Below are 20,368 nucleotides of genomic sequence, written 5' to 3'. Positions count from 1 at the left end.
GCACCTGCTACTTCAGCAGATGCTGGGCAGGTTCCCCTTCAAATGTTGTTCTGGAATCTTACAACAGTTATGCTAACTATGTCATTAGTACAGTCATTGTGGTTTCTTCTACAGCCACAGCAGCTAAATCTACACATAAAAATGAACCCTGAATCCCATCACTTTCCTTCTCCTGTTTGTATTTCCATGCCTATTAATTCACATCACGGAGCAGGCAACACTTGATTACATCTACCTGAAATCACCCTGCAGACGAGAGGCTCTTTCATGAGTTTAGAGGCACAGGAGTAAATGCCACTCTTGGATTTGGTGGCTAGTTTTTACTTTCCTGTGCATCCTCTTCAGAATGCTGAATAAGCTACTGTGCATAAGCAACTCAATTATAAGATGCATCTTCCTCTCTTCTGCTTTCCCATCCTCTATCTACTCTCTCCCCACCTCCTCATAAAACTCCCGCTTAGCTCAAACTAGGATGTTGGGGTATGTCCCTGTGTTTCACTCTGCAGTTGTTCAACACCAGTAGAGTCTGGTGCGTTCACAACCCTTCTCAAGTTCTTTCAACGGTGCATATGCAGTAGGCTGACAAATTACTAAAAGCAAGTATTGCCATTAAGTTATTTGCTGTAATATTGGAGGTGTTAATATTATTTAATTCAGTTTCGTTATTTCTTTAAACTCAGAATCTTGTACCTACAGCCCACAAGTTGGGTTGCATCCTTCCTTTTTATTCAACTTTCAAGTTATTAAGCTCCAGACAGTGTACATCGAACGTGACAGCAGCCCGGGAAGCTGCAAGAGTGTCGAGTACCCCAAGAGCGCAGCACTGGGGCTGCTACTGCTGCCTAGTCCCTGGTTGGAGCCTAGAACCGGGAGCAAGGCCGGACCTGAGACGGCGACGGGGCCCGGTCCGGGGGTGGGGTGACAGTCGGTGCTGCAGGTACCCCGAGGCAGGGGAGATGCCGGCGTAGGGCAGCGGGGCAGGGGAGAGCCCGGTAGCGGCTGCCGGCGCTGCTGACGGTGCTGAGCGGGGATTACCGTCCGGCTCCGGCCGGACCCGATTTTGCTGCGCCCGCTGCCTGCTGCCCCAGAGCCGGGGCCCGCCCGGGGGCACAGGGCGGAGCGAACCGGGGTCCGGGGGTTTGGCTCCGGCCTCCACCGCCCGCGCAGGGCGCTTGGCCCAGACATGTCCCCTAACTACATGCGGAGCTTCTCGGAGGGATGTGTGAGTACGGTGGGGAGGACTTGGGGCCCGGAGAGGGGTAACGGGGGATCTGGACCCAAAGCACCAGGGAGCCGCGTTGCCCCATCGCCCAGCAGCGGTGCTGGTTGCCGTCCCCCAGCAGCTGGGCTACCAGGGCGGGACCCGACACCCACCCCAATGAGCCTGCCTGGGTGCTAGAAATGCCTCTTTGGGGAAGCTGTAATTTAATTTGAGAGAATGAGTGTGATTAAGTCTGATGGTGGCACGGAGGTCCTTATTTTGGCATCACCTGACATCACGTAAATTGATACAATAGCAAAACAAATGGACTTTTCTTTCGGTCGAAGCGCTCAGCTCCATCTGGTGCATTCTGCAACAGCAGCATGCAGATAAAGGCAGCGAAACAAATTAACTGGTAACTGCCAGACGAATGCTTTTATAAAATTAGTAGCAACAATAAAGTGTCCTAAGCCATTATTTTGTTAGAAAGCTACTGCAGCCTACGCAGAAAAACTCCTTTTTAAACAGGTAGAATAAAATAAATATTTTGGATAATGAAAAAGAAGAAGTAGGCCTCCAACAATAACGCTGTTCATTTTTATTTTCATGTTGAATAACCCTGTGATTTGCAGCTCAGGCCACCGACGGTAATTGGCCAATTCCACACTCTTTTCTTTGGCTCAGTCCGAATGTTTTTCCTTGGCGTTTTGGGCTTTGCTGTTTATGGAAACGAGGCCTTGCATTTCAGCTGTGACCCAGACAAGAGAGAGGTTAATCTTTTCTGCTACAACCAGTTCAGGCCTATAACTCCTCAGGTAATTTTTTGTTTTGTTTTATTACTTTATTTTATTTTATTTTATTTTATTTTATTTTATTTTATTTTATTTTATTTTATTTTATTTTATTTTATTTTTGTAGAAATCCAATGTAGAGAAAATAAACTGCAAAAATGAAACATAATTGTTCCATATAAGAGGTAGCAACTCATTGAACTAATTGTCAGTTAGCTTCTTCATGAGTATTTTCTTTTTAATAACCTTTTATCTGTGACTAAGTATGGAACTGTGTTTTCTATCCTTCCTAAGAACAACCCTCATGTTTCAGAAAGGAACTGAGCTTTTAAAATTAAAATGTAATAGTGATTTTTTGCTTTCTCATCTAAGTGTTTATTAATTTTATATATGTAAGAACAGACAAAATGTTCAATATGAGCACATTTTAGCTGTCTCAATGCAGTTGTAAATGACCTGGCAACTATGTTTCTGCTACATTTTAGGTATTCTGGGCACTACAGCTGGTGATTGTTCTGGTACCTGGAGCATTTTTTCACCTTTATGCCGCGTGTAAGAGCATCAAACAGGAAGATATCCTCCAAAAGTCACTCTATAGTGTTTTTTATATCTTCTCTGTACTCTTAAGGATTATCCTCGAGGCTGTGGCTTTTTGGCTTCAGATTCAGCTTTTTGGTTTCAAAGTGAATGCAATCTACATTTGTGATGTAGGAGCACTTGAAAAAAAGTTTAACATTACCCGGTGCATGGTGCCAGAGCACTTTGAAAAGACAATTTTTCTTATTGCAATGTACACGTTTACTGTTATTACAGTGGTCTTGTGTATTGCTGAAATTTTTGAGATCTCATGTAGGAGGCTAGGTTTCTTTAAAAATCAGTGATTTACTGATTTTTACTAGTTATTTACCACCCTGTCCATCTGCCATTTTGTAACAAGCGATTTCAAGCCCTAACTTCTCCTGTCCTCCATGCAGTGTTGCAGAAGGGAACCACACTCATGATTATGACTTAGTTTTACATAAGAGGTTTAAAAGTGTCAAAAGACAATCTCAGAGAAAAGCCTTTTCTGGGTGCAGTCATGCCTTGATTTCAGTGAGAGTTTTGCTTGTGTGTGACTATAGAATTGGCCCCCAGAACTTTTTGCTGTGTGCGTCACATCAAACTTCCTATTGCTCTGACTGCTATTGCTAGAATGACAATTAAAAAGAAGTCTGCATACTAAAATTGCATGCAGGAAGTGTATTTGAATAGGTTAGATCTTAAACTCGGTATAGGTATCAGATGCTTTGGTGTGCCACAGTTTCTTCTTGAGGACAAATAGACATCTTGAACTTAGAAGTCATTTCATTCCATGTGCAGAAGTGAGATATGGGGGGAGGAGTGTAGGGTGTGAAAAGATTTCAGAATAGGAAAGAAAGGAAGTAGTTTCCTGCCTATAAAATATGGACAAATATAAACCATAAAAATTAGGTATTTTCTACTTGTTTTTCAAACATCCTGAATTCTAGGGAGAAAAGGGCGGTTTCTTAACCTTTCATCATTTTTTACAGTAATTAGATTAAACAATTCCTGTTCTGAATCTCAGTGAGACAAGTGAAACACTACTTAGTAGTGATCCAGGAACCAGCAAAGTCCAAAGGAATCTGTCAGAATCTTTAGAAACACTTTGTGAGGCCTGTAACACTGAAGGGAAGAGCATCTCTGATGCTTTAATTAAGTTTAACTTTTGTGAAAAAAAAAAATTCAAATCGGCATAAACAAAACTGGGATCCCAGTGACAGTGTTTGGGTCTTTTCAGGCAGATTTTGAAAATTCTGGAAAATTTACTGCAAAATCTTTTAGCACCAACAGCTGGCTAAGCAGTCCTAAACAATGTCGTGTTAAAATAAGCTTGTAATCTACACTCCCAAAAGGAGTCCTTGTTACATAAATGGAATTGCATGATTTAGGTGTCATGGTTTTGATTAAATCTGGGACATCTAGATCAACAAGGCTCACAACTAGATGTGTGATTTTTATTTAATATGCTGATCAAGAATGAGATGATAAATCTCAAAACACTCGCTGTATAAAAGTATTAATGTTGTGTTATTTTTTTCCCTATGGAAATATGTTATATGTTGTCTTAAATACATGTCCAGTCAACACTACCAGATTTGTGCAATATTAACTTACTTGATATTTGCAAGCATTACAAGTGGAATAAGAATCACTGTGCTAACTTCTTGTTTGCCTAATATGCCACGGGCTTTGGTTAATACATGCTTTATTTTTTTGCCATATCCATTGGTATCCATCTGGAATTATTCTTTGCAATTTAAACTTATAATCTCAGGAAAAAAAATCTTTATATTTATAAATAAAATACAATATATATACTACTACTAAAAAGAATTTATGTACATGTGCTTGGTACAGTTGTGACCAACTTAATCACACTTAATCAAATACTTGTATAATAATAAAGTAAGTACATCACAATCTTGCAAGTATTTTCTCTGGTGCTTATTCTTTCCATTGCTTGCTCTTCTTCTGAGATTTCAAAACCCTTCAGAAATGTTAGAGGAGCTCCAAAGCCACTAGCCCCTCAGGGGTCTTCCCTTTCACCATCAAGAGACAAGACTGGCACAAGACTGCCCGAGGGCCTTGATAGGGTTTCTAGGAGGTGGATGACCACGGATCACCATGCCCTTTTCCATGGTGGTCAAAATCTGAAACAGATCAAAAATGTTCTTTTTCCAAATCAGATACAACACAGATTTTTTTTTTTTTCTGCATTTCCTGTTAAGATTGTCAAAATCCTCGGTTTCAGTTTTTCATTTAAAAATTATGTGCATTATTGCCTTTTAGTGCACATTTTTTTTTATGTGACTGATTTCGTCATTAGTCTCTGGAACATGCTGATGGAGCTATGTCCGTGTAAAGAAACTATTTCCCCATTGTTGTCAACCATTCTCTTTCCTATATTTGCCATTTTTTTCCCTGGCACTCATTGTATTCTCCAGTCTCTAAACTTCTCTTTCAGACTCCCACCACTTTTATCCTCATTTACATCACTTTTTCTCAGCTTCCTTCCAACCTTATTCCCTCTGAGATTTATAACATGCCTGCATGCATTTCTCAGTGTTGTACTGATTTTAGCTCAAATGCTAAGCAAATGTTTTGAGATAATCCTGAATGGGTTTTTTTTTTTGGTTTTTTTTTGTTTGTTTGTTTTGTTTTTTCATTATGAAAAGAATTACATAATACACTTGGGGATTATTTTATTCAGTCCAATTTCTTTACACAGTGAACATGAAGTCCTTGTCTCACAGAACACAGTAGCAAGTATTTTTGCTTACACTAGGGCCACATTATAAGTGCTCCTTTGACTTTTCCATTGTTTTCCACCATACTCTAGCTGCCTCATTTTCACAGAGAGAGCACTTAAAACGATCCCCAGCTTACGAGTTTGCAGTCAGTTTTGTCTCCAGCCAGCCATCATGCCTGTTTCTGTTTTCACTTATCAAAGAGCCATAATTGTTCCCTCCACAATCTCCAGTGAAACTGAAGCTGAATCAGAAAGTGACGCGGCTGTCTTTACATCAAAGGTATCATTGCTCTGGGCCAGCCAACTTCTAGTACACCACCACCACACTTTCAGTCCTACAACTGTTCTTTGTCCTGTACCTTCCTTGTTTTTCGTCTACCTGGACTTCAGCAAGGCCTTTGACACCGTCTCCCACAGCATTCTCCTGAAAAAGCTGTCAGCCCACAGCTTGGACAGGAGCACCCTGTGCTGGGTTAGGAACTGGCTGGAGGGCCGGGCCCAGAGAGTGGTGCTGAACGGTGCTGCATCCAGTTGGTGGCCGGTCACTAGTGGTGTCCCCCAGGGATCAGTGTTGGGCCCAGTTCTGTTTAATATCTTTATTGACGATTTAGATGAGGGGATTGAGTCCATCATCAGCAAATTTGCAGATGACACTAAGCTGGGGGGGAAGTGTGGATCAGCTGGAAGGCAGGAGGGCTCTGCAGAGGGACCTGGACAGACTGGAGAGTTGGGCTGATTCCAATGGGATGAGGTTCAACAAGGCCAAGTGCTGGGTCCTGCCCTTTGGCCACAACAACCCCATGGGGAGCTCCAGGCTGGGCACAGAGTGGCTGAGAGCAGCCAGGCAGAAAGGGACCTGGGAGTCTGGATTGACAGGAAGCTGAACATGAGCCAGCAGTGTGCCCAGGTAGCCAAGAAGGCCAATGGCATCCTGGCCTGTATCAGGAACAGCGCGGCCAGCAGGTCCAAGGAAGGGATTCTGCCCCTGTACTCAGCGCTGGTGAGGCCACAGCTTGAGTCTTGTGTCCAATTCTGGGCCCTTCAGTTCAGGAAGGATATCGAGGTCCCGGAGTAGGTCCAAAGGAGGGCAACCAGGCTGGTGAAGGGACTCGAGCACAGATCCTATGAGGAGAGGCTGAGGGAGCTGGGGCTGTTCAGCCTGGAGGAGGCTCAGAGGAGATCTCATCACTACAACTCCCTGAAAGGAGGGTGTAGCCAGGGGGGGGTCGGTCTCTTTTCCCAGGCAACTCTCAGCAAGACAAGAGGGCACGGTCTCAAGTTGTGCTGGGGGAGGTTTAGGTTGGACATTAGAAAGAATTTCTTTACTGAGAGGGTGATCAAACACTGGAATGGGCTGCCCAGGGAAGTGGTGGATTCTCCATCCCTGGAGATAATTTAAAAAGAGACTGGATGTGGCACTCAGTGCCATGGTCTGGTAACTGCAGCAGTAGTGGATCAAGGGTTGGACTTGATCTCTGAAGTCCCTTCCAACCCAGCCAATTCTATGATTCTATGATTCCTTTCTACTGTTCAGGTATCATTTCCCTTCCGTTGTCTCTTCGGCTCCCTCCCATGACAGCAATGAGACAACGCTCCCACCTCTCCCACTCTGTGCCGCCTCCCTCCAACACGCCTCTTTCCTTATGCCCAGGAACACTGACATCCTCCTGGAGACATCCCCTTGGAGACAACTGTCTTGAGACCAGGGGGACCAAAACAGGGCCAGAAAAGAAGTAGAAAAAATTCAAAAACCCAAAAAACCCATAAAGCATTTGACTTATCAGGATAAGATGGCAGACACCAAAATAATTCACACTGCAATGTGTGAGCTCCATTCGAAACCATTTTGCTTCAGCAGTTCTCCGTTCCTTTCTTCTTCCTATCCCCTCTCTCAGCCAAAAGACAAAAGCCCGAGGGGTTTCTTCGAGGAAAAGTTATCTGGGAAGTGGTGATGCTGTGAGATGTGCTTTCCAGGGCTTCCAGACCCGCTGACAGCGCTGGGCTAGTAGCCAGGCCGCACGAGGCTTCTCCACAGCGCCGCAGCGGGAAGAAGAGGCCTGGGAGCAGAGGTGCGGTCCAGCCCTCGAGTGCCTCCCGGACCTCCGATGAGCCTAAGGGCAGCCCAAGGAGAAAGTTTTTCAAGCTGAAAAGTCATTTTACTTGTAGCGGGAGGAGCCCTCAACGCGACTTCCCCGGGACCGGGCCGGAACAGGAGTCCGAACGCATTCTGCCCCCGCTCCTCCCGCTCAGCAGGGGGCGCTCCTTCCAGCCTCACCGCCACCAGTAGAAACCCGCCCACCGCGCATGCGCCTCGGTGCCCCCCGCCGGAAGCGGAAGCGGAAGCGGCCGGCGCCAGGCCGGTGAAAGGAGAGGTTGTGTCAGCCGTTCGTGGTCGCCGCTTCGCGTTGCCGCCCGCACGATGGCGGCCACGGCGCTTCCTCCGCTGCCGCCGCAGTTCAAGAGCATCCAGCACCATCTGCGAACCGCGCAGGAGCTGGACAAGCGCGAGCCAGTGGTGGCGTACTATTGTAAGTGAGGCGGCCACAGCGCCGCTCCGCCCCGCCGGCCCCTGGGCTGGGCCCGGCCCGGCCCTTCGCCTCCCGGTCCTCCCTGCCCCTCCCTGCGGTCGCTTTCCGCGCGTGGGACCACAACCCCCCCGCCTTCCGTGCGCCCCTCCCGCTGCCCCCCTGCCTCGTTCGGTTGCGCGGCGTGGCCGGCGGGTGTGCTGGGGAGTGGGGGCGGTGGGGGGAAGCCCCACCTCGTGGGGCGGTGCGAGGTGTGGGTGGTCTCCCGTGTCTGTCGCTTTAGCTGCGAGCTCCAACCCGCCTATCGTGGGCTCTATTTTTGCAGATTTAAGCCTCTTTGCAGTCGTAGTGGTATGTGGGCAGCCTAAATACATGATGTCACGCACGTGTACGATGAAGTCAAGTCTTTGATGTTGGGGTATAAGTATCGCAAAAAACTAACATTTTAGAGGCTTCTCAGAGCTTTGCTGATGAAAAAGACCTGCTTTCTGTCCTGTACCTGAATAGACAATTTGAATTTGAAAGTCTTTAATTCTTTTAATAGTGTTAATTTTCTTTTCTGTGAGCCTTTATCACTTAGGGGATTTCTAAGGGGAAGAGCGGGTGGCTCTTCATTTTCTTTGAAATGAACACAGCAAAAGTGATTTTGCTGTCAATCTTGATTTGTAAATTTTTCAAGCTAACTGCTGGCTTCTAGGCTAATACATGTCAGGGTGTCTGGGCTTTTCTAAAAGGTTTTCCACAGTTAATTAAATGAAAGCCTGTTAATAGTCTTGGATTCCTGTCACAATTAATTAATTCCTGTCACTTGCAAAATCTTTAAGACTAGCAGGTCACCGGAAATGTATGTTTATGTTTTCTTTTGTTTCTTTTTCTTTTGATTGTGTCAGGAGGACTTAATCTGGAGGAATTACTTGTCAATAGCTTGTCTTTAGAAAGTTAAGAACCAGAGGTTAAAATTGGTACTTTGACTTAGAAGGGAATATTAAGTTTAGAAGGATCACCTTTAAAAATTCAGGCTTCAACAAGCTCTGAAAATATTGTCAGCTCAGTTTCAGAAGAACAGTTCTATGTGGTATGCAGGAATACTCTTCTAATATGACAAAGTGCCACCAAAAAAGTGACATGGCAACATATTGGAACACTGAATGTTCTGAATTGTACTAGCTCTTTTTTACTGGGAAAACACAGGACAAATCATACTTTGCTGTGGCAGGAGGCATCACTTAACTCAAGTTGCATTTTTTTGTTTGTTTGCTTGCTAATTTCTTTGGGTTTGTTTTGCTTTTGGTTTGTTTTTTACAAGATATGGTAGGCTGTCTGGCTATGTAATAAAAATTTACTGTCTAACAAAATGCAAGTCTGTTTTTATTTTAGAACAGAAATGTGGCTTATCTCTATTTTCTTAATGTCTTTTCCATTCTGAAAATCTTGGTGCACAGAAAAAAACAACTGTGCTGAATGATTAGCACTTTCTGTTAAGTTCTTTGCATTGTCTTTTTTGAGTAGCCTGAAAATCTGCATATCTTATTTTTTCATTTGAGTACATTAGTACTTCTTATTCATTCCTGAGTATAAGGAAGACTATATTCTAGCAATATCTGTCTCATTGCAGTATTACGTAAAGTAAAAAAGCAGTGACACCTTTTTTTCAAGACAGGGCTTGCTTGGATCCTTTGTTCTTTTAAGTACACAAAGGAGAAGAATAAATTTTCCCCAGTGTTCCACTGAGGACACTTACTTCATCCTGTGGGTGATGAGTTTGTCTGGATTGACTGAAATACAATATTCCTGTTTCATAGGATTTTTTTTTTTGGTATTGTAGTTCTGTCTTTGAAGCAAAAGTAAGATTTATGAACCCTTATTTTTGGACATTGTGAGTTTGGAACAATTATGTTGAATGCCAAAGTATTAATTATCAGTATTTCTACTGTAGTGCTTCTAGCTTATTATGAATAATAAAAGCTTTCCTAAAAAGGTAGTTATTTTAAAAAATGTAAGTCTGGGTATACAAAAAAAAAAAAAAAAGTTTTCAGATGACGTTTTGAAAGCAGTACAGATTTTATGTGGAGTTTAAGCAACGTTTCTCATTTACTTTACTCACTTTACTGAAAAAAACCTGAACATCTCTTTGTTGAACCTTTGGAATGTGTTTAAGCGGATCTCTATGTCTTGCTAGGATGTGTGGCAGGAATAGCTTGAGGAGAGCTTGGGAATGTGCATGAGGTGTTCCCTGGGCTGGCAGCTCCTCTGCTGGCTCCGTCTGCAGGCGGGTTCCCGGCACTGCGGGTGTCCTGGCCCGGGAAGGCGGCGTGAGATGCAGGAGGGGATTTTGTGGTGAAGGTCGTGGGATGGGACAGTGCTGTGTGTTCTGTCACAAGGCTGCTGGCACACTCACTGTGCGAGGAATTGTGGTTACATCGTGGAGTTTCATCATTGCATGAGTCTGAAGACAAGAGTGAGGTGTTTCTAGCTTTGGAATGTTGCCAGGGGTAGTTCATCCCTAGCCAAAAGCTTTGGTCCTAGTACGTTTCCATGGCACAGAACTTCTCTGTATGGATGTATTTGCAACACTTTCAGGTGTGTTCCTTTTAGCTCAGTTCCACTTTGTATGTTTCTGATAATAAGAGCTGCTGCACAAACTGATTTGAGTATCAGAAGCAAATGAATGCTGCTAAGGTATGTTTGCAACCTAAAATACTACTTCCTATAGCTCAGCATTAAAATTATAAGGAACAGCTGTTAATTGCTCATCTTATTATTTTTGTTTCTCGTCAGCATCCACCAGTGAGTGTCAGAGGTGTGCTCTTAAAGCTGTGAATTTGAATTGCAGTTATACATTTCATTTGCAAACACCATTTTAATTTTTTTCCTTCTATGTTTTTTGTTTCATTTAAAGCTTTAACCTACCATAAATCGGCACCGCCACCTAAAGAATATAATGTAGTCCCTTAGCTTCTCAGTCGCAGCACTCATGTGCTTTAGAAGCAAACATTGATGTAATTGTATGATGAAAAACAACAGTAAGCTGTTTTTCATCCAGGCCTGTTCACTACTGCTAAAACAGCTGTTCTCCCACACAGAAACAAAGACACAGGGCCTTAGTTAAAGCACAGGGTGAAGACAGGACTCCTGCTTTTTTTATATTGCTGGCATATGTTGATTTAAAGAAATTGTAATTTGAGGAACATGAATCTCTATTATAGACAATATGGATAGCTACAGCAGAAATTATTTGTAATTTCCAACTGCCACATAATTTTCCACATGAAAAATAAAACACTGAAGAACACCTTTGTTGCTCTTGAGCACCAAACAGATCACAGATGCCTTTTGTTGTGGTACGTGATTAGGTACATTGCAAAAATTTAAAAAACGGTTTTATGTCTGGTAGGCTTCTGTATTGCTTTCAAAACCTTCAAGCTTTACTCCATTTTCAGGTATTCAAATTCAAATTCAAAGCAGCATATAATCAGTAGCTTTGTGTTGTTTGTAAACTGTTACCTTTTTTAGCCCTAGCTAATGTTAGTAGAAGGTCATAATTGATTGAAGCAATAAAAATATGTTTGCTTCCTGACAATATGTACCATAAATTTATATGGTTGTAAAATTTGTGCTGCTTAGAAAATAGATTGCAGAGAAATAAAGAAATCAAGCTTCTTTTTCTTTTATGTTTTACAGAACACAATCTTACAAAATAATTTTTAAATAGGTAAGACTTTATGGTTAACATGTGTTCAGGCTGTAGTAATCTATCAGTTCCTCTTAAAATGCCTCCCCATATGACACTTCTCTCCCATTCATATTATTTTGTTAATTACTGTCGTTAATTATCTAGCTGTTTCAGGTTCACTAAGGGTCAGCTGAGTGAATACCTAGAAGGGAAAACCAGTAAAGGATGTTACACTGATTGCTCAGCAAAAGGAGAATAAGTGATTGGTGGTCAATAAAGTAACTTAATTTAAAAACTTACACGAGTCTGACTGACTACTTCAGGATGTTTTTCAGCAAACACAAGGAGGCAGGCTTTGATTAAAAACATGCTCTGACCTGTATAATGACTAAAGAAATTATATCTCTAACTGTGCTATAGGCAGTTTGACTCAGAAGTTATTTTTGGAAGAATTGCAAGGTTTAAAAGGTAGTTCTGTCATCTGAAAACATATTTTAGTGTTTAAAGCAAGATTGTCTTAAACAGTTGTTGTTTCAGCCTCTTAGTAATGTTGTTTAGCTGATGGTGATTAGTAGTTTGTTTTATACTTCTGTACTTATTGGCCGTTGATGTTCTAATTGAAAAGTATTGAGAGAACTTCAATGGGTTGCTAGAAAAGTGCTGATGTTCTGTTATATGTAACATCCTAACATTCAGTGCTTGGATATCCAGTGAATACAACATGAAAAAAAACTGTAATGGCTTCAGAAAAGCAGGGCTGTGATGTTTTTTTGCTTTACAGTCTGCTAAGCTTCAGAAAACTTTCATGTGAGATCAGCAGACTTGGGTCTGTTTGAAAAAGGTGTGAAAAAAATTGTGGAGATAGAAAAGCACCTGAGAAATCCTTCTGAAGGATCTTACTGTTCTGTTGACATCTCTGTTTTTGTGGGATCAAGCAGGAGAAAAAAGCAAGAGACAATTTTTTCCCCTCAACTAGTTGTTTACCATTTGAATTAAGTAATTCAGCTTTTAAGAGAAATACCCACCTGTTAAATGTGACAGTTTTGCTTTCAAGTTTAGTCAGACACCCACAAAACAAGCTGCTCATTACATACCAATTATAAGACTATTTCTAATTTTTAAAAAAGATAAAAAATAAAGTTCATTGCCTGACTCAGAAGTAAAATTACACAGTAACTATATTTCCTGAGTTACTGGTACTATTTTACAGATCCTTCGTCAAAGCAGAGGACGAATTGCAGAAATATTTTAATTGATTTTTTAATTTATTCTGCTTTTTATTGTATCTTGATGCATTTTGAATTACTAATTTAGAAGATACATGCAATTCAAAGGTACTTAAGTGAAAGTAACTTGTGTTAGCTGTATTTCACTGTAGAGGTTTGACATATACTGGCTTCATTTAACTGAGATATTGTAGAGCCAAAATATATAAAATAACATTTTTAATAACATTCTCTATATAGAAAGATTGAATTCCTGAGCTTTACAGTTTAAATATTCTCTTTTTTGTTACTTTTTTTTTCCCAATATCTTCTTAAAAATACATTTTACATATTCTCACATTGCTGGTGGCAGAAAACTGTTGTCTGCTACTAATCCTACAAATTATTTCAATCCTGTTATTAGAGATTACATACTGAAGAACAGATTTAATCTGTTCTTTACATAGGATAAGTTAGTCAAAATGATCAAATATTTAAGAACTAGATATCTATTTTGTCATGTACTGTGAGACTTGTTTTGATTGTGCTTGGAGTATAAGCTAAAAGTATTTATTTTTCTTTTTTTCTCTCTGTGCTTTCTGTTTTTTCTGTATCCAGTCTTTGATTGTTTGCTGTTATTTCTTTCAGAGATTTGTAAAACTGTGCTATTAAAATTCTGGTTTGTCTGTGACAGAAAAACAGTGATAAGTTATTGGAATAACAAAGATAAATACTTAAACCCCATGTTCCTCAAAGCAAACTGTGGGCAGAAGCAAAAATTAAAGATTATTACAGCTGTTGTGTAGTATTTTTGGCACTTGCTTAGATTGGATGTGTAACACTTAAAAAATAATCTGCTCTGCCAGGGATAGAAGGGAGAACACAAAATAGAACAAGTGAACTTCAGAGACTGAAACTTTATTTCTGAGGTATGTGTATTTATGTAAAACTGCTAAAGTTCAGTTGTATGGTATAAACATACTAATATGCATTTTTTGACAATATGATTCTCTTTCTTTGGGGTCCATCTTTATTCTGCTTCAAGCTCAGAAAGCAGACTTAAGAACTGTCTTTGCCTGCCTGAGGTTTTGTGCTGATTCTGACAAAAGGATTCCTGGATATCAGCATCATGTTTGTAAAATCACAGAATCCTTGAGATTGAAAGGATTGTTGCACATCACCTGGTCCAATCCCCTGTTTAAAGCAGGATTAATAGTGCAGGTTGGTCAGGACTGTGTCCAGGCAGGTTTTGAGTCCTCCAAGAATGGAGGCTTCACAACAGCTGTAGAAGATTTTTTTCTTACACTTAAATGTGTTACATTTTGTGCCTATTACCTCTTAAAAGTGTCTTAAGGCACCACTGAGAAGGGTCTGGTTTTGCCTTCACTCCCCACTTCCCCCCTCCTCATTTCAGGTACACTCATGCACACTGGTATCCCTGCACTTTTCAAGCCCTATCGTTCCCAGCTCTCTGCTTTCCTGGAGTGACAGAGCTTCCAAGTCCTTTATGTGGCCATTGCCTCTTGTCTCTTGTACCGGGAGCCCAGAGCTAGAACCAGCACTCCAGTTGTGTCAGACCAGTGCTGAAAGGGAGAGATCATGGTCCTCAACTTGCTGGCAACTTCTCCTGATGCAGCTCTGGATGCCTTTTGCAGTTAACATCAGGATTGGACTTGGGAAACTTACCTTGCGGTCGTGCCCATCTGTGCAGATTTGTTTCACCTAATAGGGTAGTTTGAGTGTATGAAATAGGTTTAAACTTGCTGTTTAAACTAAAGTGAAGATTATTCCATGGGAGTGCTTTGGTTTGTTAGTACTATTAAATCTATTCTGGAACTCTTTGAATACAGACAAATGTACTTAGCCATATAGAAATAGAATATATTTATGATCTGAATTTAGAAGTTACATTAATGAAGTATGATACACTAATGTTCATGAAAGCAAGAATAATTTTGATTTTTTTTCTTGGCAGATTCATTCTTTATGAAAATGCATTTACAGTAGTTTGAGTACAATCCAATTTAATGTTTTTTATACCTTTCTTCCCACATTTGTATTCCAACTGTTGTCTTCCTGTACCAAGCAGTTAATAAACATTTTTCTATTAAAGGTTTGACAAAGGGAAGAGGAAGGTGTAGAATATGTATGAGTAATAAATTACAGCTTGAAAAAGCTTTCATCTCTTAATCAGAATCAAAATATGTTTATGGCAAATTTTTATTATGCTGTTTAATTTTGTCAGTCTTAAATGTCAAAAATAGTCCAGTTCCTAATAATTTTCTTTCCTATACTATAGAATTAAATACATCTGGGGGAAAAAACTAATCTTTTGATCCTGTTAGCCTGGGAAAAAGAAAGATGGATAGTAAGTCAGAATTTAGAAGTTGGACTCAATCAATTATGCATACTTACTAACTGGAACTTTTGTCCTCCAGTATTTTTACTTGGCACGGAATTAGTTTAAAATGGGAGTGAGGGGAGTTTCAGTTGTTATCCAAACATAAATCTGGAGTAACTTACTGTGTGTTAGGAATGAATGCCTGGCTCGTACTAGAGACAAAATACAGCTCTGAAATTGTGCTGTGTATTAGCAGAGGAAAAATAACGTGGTATTACGTGACATAAATAAAAACAGAGAAGTTTCTGTAAAGCTCACTGTATAATTCCTTCCAGCACTCCTACACTTAGTATTTGCTGAACAAAGATTAAGGGCAACAAATCAAGACATAAATTTTGTAGTTGTCTTGGCTAAACATCTTTCTGAGAGTGATCACTTGCCAAGTCTTTAAGAACTTGAGGATAAATGTCCTGTCTGCAAACTGAGAGCAGGCCCTCTTTTAGTTAATAATTGGCAAAATAATTCTGTCTTTGTGCATAAAAGATTGCAAATTACTTTAGCTCTACTTATGATACTAATTGCTCTTTAGACACTAGCTCTGTGTAGCATCCTTTACCTATTTCATGCTTTACTTTATGCATATGCTACCATTGCTGGCCACACAAAAATCTTTTTTATTTGATTTGAATAAAGGAGGCAAAAAATGTAGATTGTATCTGTTATTAAACGAAGTACATAAAAAAAACCTAAAAAGAACCATTTATTTGTTTCCAGGTATTCCAGATCTTCATTACAACAGTGGAGACTGGCTTCAGTCTTCAAATGCTTCATTTAGGCTTTAAAAACTTGAAAACTTCTGCAACTACAGTATATGGTTTTACTTGTCTTTTTAAATCAGAATTTTCAGCGTCTTGGCTTTCCAGAGGAATTTTTTTTTTTAAATTTATTAAGCAAATACTTTTGTAAGTCTGGTTTTACAGTGTATTACTGTGGTCATTAGGGGCACGCACTTCAAACATTTTTTCAGTGTATAAAGAGAGGTTCTGAAAAGAACAACTCCGAAATAATTTTCATGTAAAATTACATCTCAAGTATGACATTTTAAAATGGCAAAATAATGCAATTGTAATAGAGAATACTAAGATTTTTTTTCTGTGGTGTTTGTACCATTCAGGAGATTAAGTTGTAGTTATTAGAAGCTGAAGCACTTGCATCAAAGCAAAATTCTTGTGACCTAGCAAGCACAGTAATACAGTCCCAAATTCATGTTACATTTGGCTTTCTCAGCAGAGATGTTGAAGGCAGCAAACTTCTAGCCTTTTGCTTATGCATTCTTTGCTACTGAGATTACTTGTCAACATAAACATGGACAACAGTTCTTTCACCATTAATTGCCAGTATAAAGTTTCAGTAATAATATTAATACAGGAAAATTGTTTTGCTCAAAAATGCTGCTGAAAATTAAGTAATGAAGCAAGTTTGCCCATTATATCATTGCAAGTAATGATACAAGTTTACCTATTGCTTGCAGATTCACTCACTTACTGCTCTTTGTACCTGTAATTTCAAAAGCAAAATTTAAAAACATTAAAATATTTTATTTTAGTGTATGTAGAGGCAAATACCAAGTTATTGCTCTTCATCCCATTCCATCAGAGGAATTCCTAGTTCTTTCAGTTGTTCAAGTATTTCACTTGCTGCAGTGAAATTAAACTTGATGAGTTTAATGATTGCTGATGGAGATTTTCCAACCCCCAAGCTTCACTTTTGACTGGAGTAGCACTGAGTAAAGGAGTTAAGTGTGCCTTATATGCATCCCAGAGTCACCAAATGGTAGGAGTTGAAAGGGACCTTGAAAGATAATTGAGTCCAACCTCCCTGCCAGAGCAGGATCACCAAGTGTAAGTCCCATAGGAACTCATCCAGGCAGGTTTTGAATGTATCCATAAGAGACTCCACAACCTCACTGGGCAGCCTGTTCTAATGTTCTGTCACCCTCACAGTGAAAAAACTTTTCCTTATGTTTAACACAGAAACTCCTATGCTCCAGCTTGCACCTGTTACCCTTTGTCCTAACACTGGGCATCACTACTTAACATTTTTTTTGTCACTGCTCAGTTTCAAACACCGGAGAGAATGCTCTCCATCTGCAACTTCAGTTCATCAATTGAAACTGATGTTTAGGGAGAATTTATGGGTTCTATCTTTTGACCTGGCTATTTTAGTGAAGACTGCCTTTCAGCACTGCATGCTGCTAGTTAGGGGATTCTCTGTCAGTAATAGTTTGTTTAAAAGTACTTTTTAATCACTACTTGAGAAGGAGGGAATAGCTTTTGCCCTTACCTTGGTGATTACTTCATCAGAGGCCTATCTCTGGTCAGGTTTAGTTATGCAGAACTCCTATCCAACATTTTACTGTAGTTGAAGAAGTGAGTATGTACAAATTCTGAACTCTGAAAGTTCTTAAAGATTGCAGTAAACTCTCTTGTTAGGGTAACTTAAGCGTTCTTTGATCTTCTAGCAGTTAATAAGATCATGCAGGAAATCTTTCCAATTTATATAGATGTTGATACAAATCAAGTTTTGATGGCTAGATATAGCAACTGGTATAGTCAGTGGGGTGGTACAGAAATATAATTGCTGTGACAGGTGCAACACATTTAATCTTAGTTCAGGTCACATTAATAGTCTATCTGTAGGATATGTCTGTTCTTAGTCTGTAGAGCTGCTGCTAGAGTAACTTCATGTTTTCTTGACAGGCTGTGTATGCTTTGGATAAAAGTCCTCTGATCCTGAATGACCTGAGGACTCTTGGGCACCTTGGTTCCAGAGTCTTGTTAGCAGGAAGGTATTACTGGTATCGAGCACTGATGGATGTCACTCACAGTGTATATTTATATATGGGCAAGAAAAACGTTTTTGTTGTCTGTAACTATTGTTCTCTGTATGTTCAAGGCTCACTCACATTTGTTCATTGGAATGCCTTCAGGCTTTTCTCAGTTTCTGAAATCCTAAGAGGGGAGGGGGATGGCTATACAGGGATGCCTGTGAAGCATACAGATGTCACAGTACATGTAACTACACCCCTTTGGATATTATTGAGGAAAAAAAATACATCTTTTTCACTATTTAAATTGATGTATTTGCAAAGAATGTGATAAAAAGCCACACATACACCATCAGTGCCGTTTAAACCAGCTGTGTTTATATTCATATTTACTGAGTTAATCTGAAGGGAAAAGGCTGTCACTAATGCATAAAGACTTGGCTTGGAAGGAAAGATGAAAAGTGTTCTACTTTGGTTACTGAATGCTTTTGTCCATTTTTTTTCTTTTTTTGCATCTGTGTTTGTGTGTGTTATCCTAGTAGATAATAGCTGTTTGGCTTTACCCACAATTTCCTGAAGCATATGAAGTTCTGCTGTGTGCATATCTATAAATCTTTTTTTTTGTGTGTAATAAAAAAAATTTTAATCAGAAGATGTTAATCATTCATTTTCAGGATCACCAGAAAACCTGGCAATTTTACTTATAGAGGAAGTTTAATAAAATTTGTCTTGTGTGATTTAAAGATCAGGTTTGTGTCATGTGTTTTTTGGTGATATGTAGCATCTACATGGATATAATAGGTGCTTAATTCAGTTTGTTAATGTGGAGTTTTAACGCTAGATAGTTCCTGCTACATGAAGTTCCACTTTTGAGATATATCAATGCACTCTGTTCAGAGATATGAAAATTATTCAGCTAGCAATAAAAAGTAAATATAAAATTCCCATTTGAGAAAATTGCAAATGAGGATGGTGGCTTTACAAAAGCACTCAATAGTACATCAAAGTGATACAAACATCAATCTGAAATCAGTAGAAATACTCACTGAGAAAAAAAAAGCATAAAAATTTGGAAAATAGTTCCTAGTATCTCTGCAAGGCTGAACTTAGATGGAAAAGGTTAGATTTAGGTTAGAGAAAGAAATTCTTCACTGTGAGGGTAGTGAGACACTGGCACAGGTTGCCCAGAGAAGTTGTGGCTGCCCCTTCCCTGGAAGTGTTCAAGGCCAGGTTGGGCCTTGAATGGGGCTTTGAGCAACCTGGTCTGTTGGGAGCTGTCCCTGCCCCTGCAGGGCAGTTAGAAATAGATGACCTTTAAGGTTGCTTCTAAACCATGATTTGTTCGTGATTTTGCTCTTAATGATTTTGCTGTCATTGCTCACTGGTACTGTTGTAGTAGGGTGTTAAACAAGAGTTAGTCTTTCAGATGTGTTGGGAGGAGCATTGCTTTACTTACACGTTTTACCTCTAGATAATAACTTCTGTTTTTTTGGTGTGTTTTGTCTCCTTTAAAGGTCGTTTGTATGCAATGCAAACAGGGATGAAAATTGATAGCAAAACCCCAGAGTGCCGTAAATTTTTATCCAAACTTATGGATCAGTTGGAAGCCGTAAGTAGAAATTACTGCTTTTCTCCAAGATTCTTCACTATATTGCTTTAATTTTTATTTAAGCTCTGCAAATACTATCTTTGCTTTGTGCACCTATTCTGTATGCAGACATACTGTATGAATTCAAGTTGTATGTAATAAATTGACAGGAGGTTTGAAAGGAGATAAGCCCATATGTGTATGTTTATGCGTATGTATTCATGTGCAAACATAACTGACATTTCATACATCAGACATTTGCTGCAATGTTTTGTATAAATAATATAAATTACAGTACTTTACTTGCACATACAATAAATCATAATTATTACAAATAAAATGCAGGAGTTGTAGCGGACTTTTTATTGGTTTGTCTTTGATTTTTTTTAAAGTCTGTTAGAGTTACTTTCACTGCTACAGGACTGGCTTTCCTAGGCTGTACCTTCTTGGTTGTTTTTTTGAAATTTTTAAATTAATCAGTTTGGCTTACTTTAATTACTTGAGTATATTGAGAAGCATATCTCATTTGTGCATTGAAATAATCTCCGTTAGATCAAGTATAGCAGCAAGTTATTTTCTGAGTGTAAGGTGCACATATAGGCTGGTGAAATGCATAAATAATTCTTCTTCCATTTATTTCAGTGTTTCATTTCATTTATACATCATGCAGTTTACAAATTGTGACGCACTTCAATACTTTTTGAAAACTATGAAGATTTTTGTCAAACTAATATTCTACAAAGTTCAAGTTCTCTTTTGAAAGTTAATATTTCACTGCTGAAATCAAGTAACTTTCCTGGCAACATTCTGTGTATTAAAAAGTTGGCAGCCATCTAAAAAATACAGAAAAGCAGCCTGCATGATTAAACTTTCTTCACACGCACAGTGAAAAATAACTGCTATTCAG

At 39.7% G+C, this 20,368-nt stretch overlaps 2 protein-coding genes across 5 annotated transcripts in view; both read left to right on the top strand.

Moving 5' to 3' along the window:
- The first annotated feature begins 1,183 nt into the window (after positions 1-1,183).
- On the top strand, positions 1,184-7,666 carry GJE1 (gap junction protein epsilon 1). Its single transcript, XM_071742444.1, has 5 exons — positions 1,184-1,222; positions 1,834-2,016; positions 2,478-2,869; positions 5,393-5,582; positions 7,469-7,666. The coding sequence occupies exons 1-5, from the start codon at positions 1,184-1,186 to the stop codon at positions 7,664-7,666; spliced, it is 1,002 nt and encodes a 333-aa protein (XP_071598545.1).
- The window catches only part of VTA1 (vesicle trafficking 1), a 36,358-nt gene continuing 23,628 nt past the window's right edge, over positions 7,639-20,368 (top strand). For 2 of the 4 annotated variants that reach the window (XM_071740728.1, XM_071740727.1), the window contains exons 1-2: positions 7,639-7,830; positions 19,388-19,482. In XM_071740728.1, coding sequence (XP_071596829.1) covers positions 7,722-7,830; positions 19,388-19,482 — 204 coding nt within the window. In that variant the 5' untranslated portion in view covers positions 7,639-7,721. Of the gene's footprint in view, positions 7,831-17,805; positions 17,895-19,387; positions 19,483-20,368 lie in introns of all 4 variants that reach the window. The other 2 variants (XM_071740731.1, XM_071740730.1) reach the window with 2 other exon arrangements.

Source organism: Heliangelus exortis, chromosome 3 (genome assembly GCF_036169615.1).
Source record: "Heliangelus exortis chromosome 3, bHelExo1.hap1, whole genome shotgun sequence".
In the NCBI taxonomy this organism is placed as follows: Eukaryota; Metazoa; Chordata; class Aves; order Apodiformes; family Trochilidae; genus Heliangelus; species Heliangelus exortis.
Note: the sequence above shows the minus strand (reverse complement) of the source record. Positions and strands in the feature narration are given on the sequence as shown.

Coding starts and splice junctions, on each gene's coding strand:
- GJE1 (XM_071742444.1), top strand. CDS start 1,184: ATGTCCCCTAACTACATGCGGAGCTTCTCGGAGGGATGT. Junction 2,870..5,392: donor CTAGGTTTCTTTAAAAATCA/GTGATTTACTGA, acceptor ACCATACTCTAG/CTGCCTCATTTTCACAGAGA. Junction 5,583..7,468: donor CGGCTGTCTTTACATCAAAG/GTATCATTGCTC, acceptor TTTTACTTGTAG/CGGGAGGAGCCCTCAACGCG.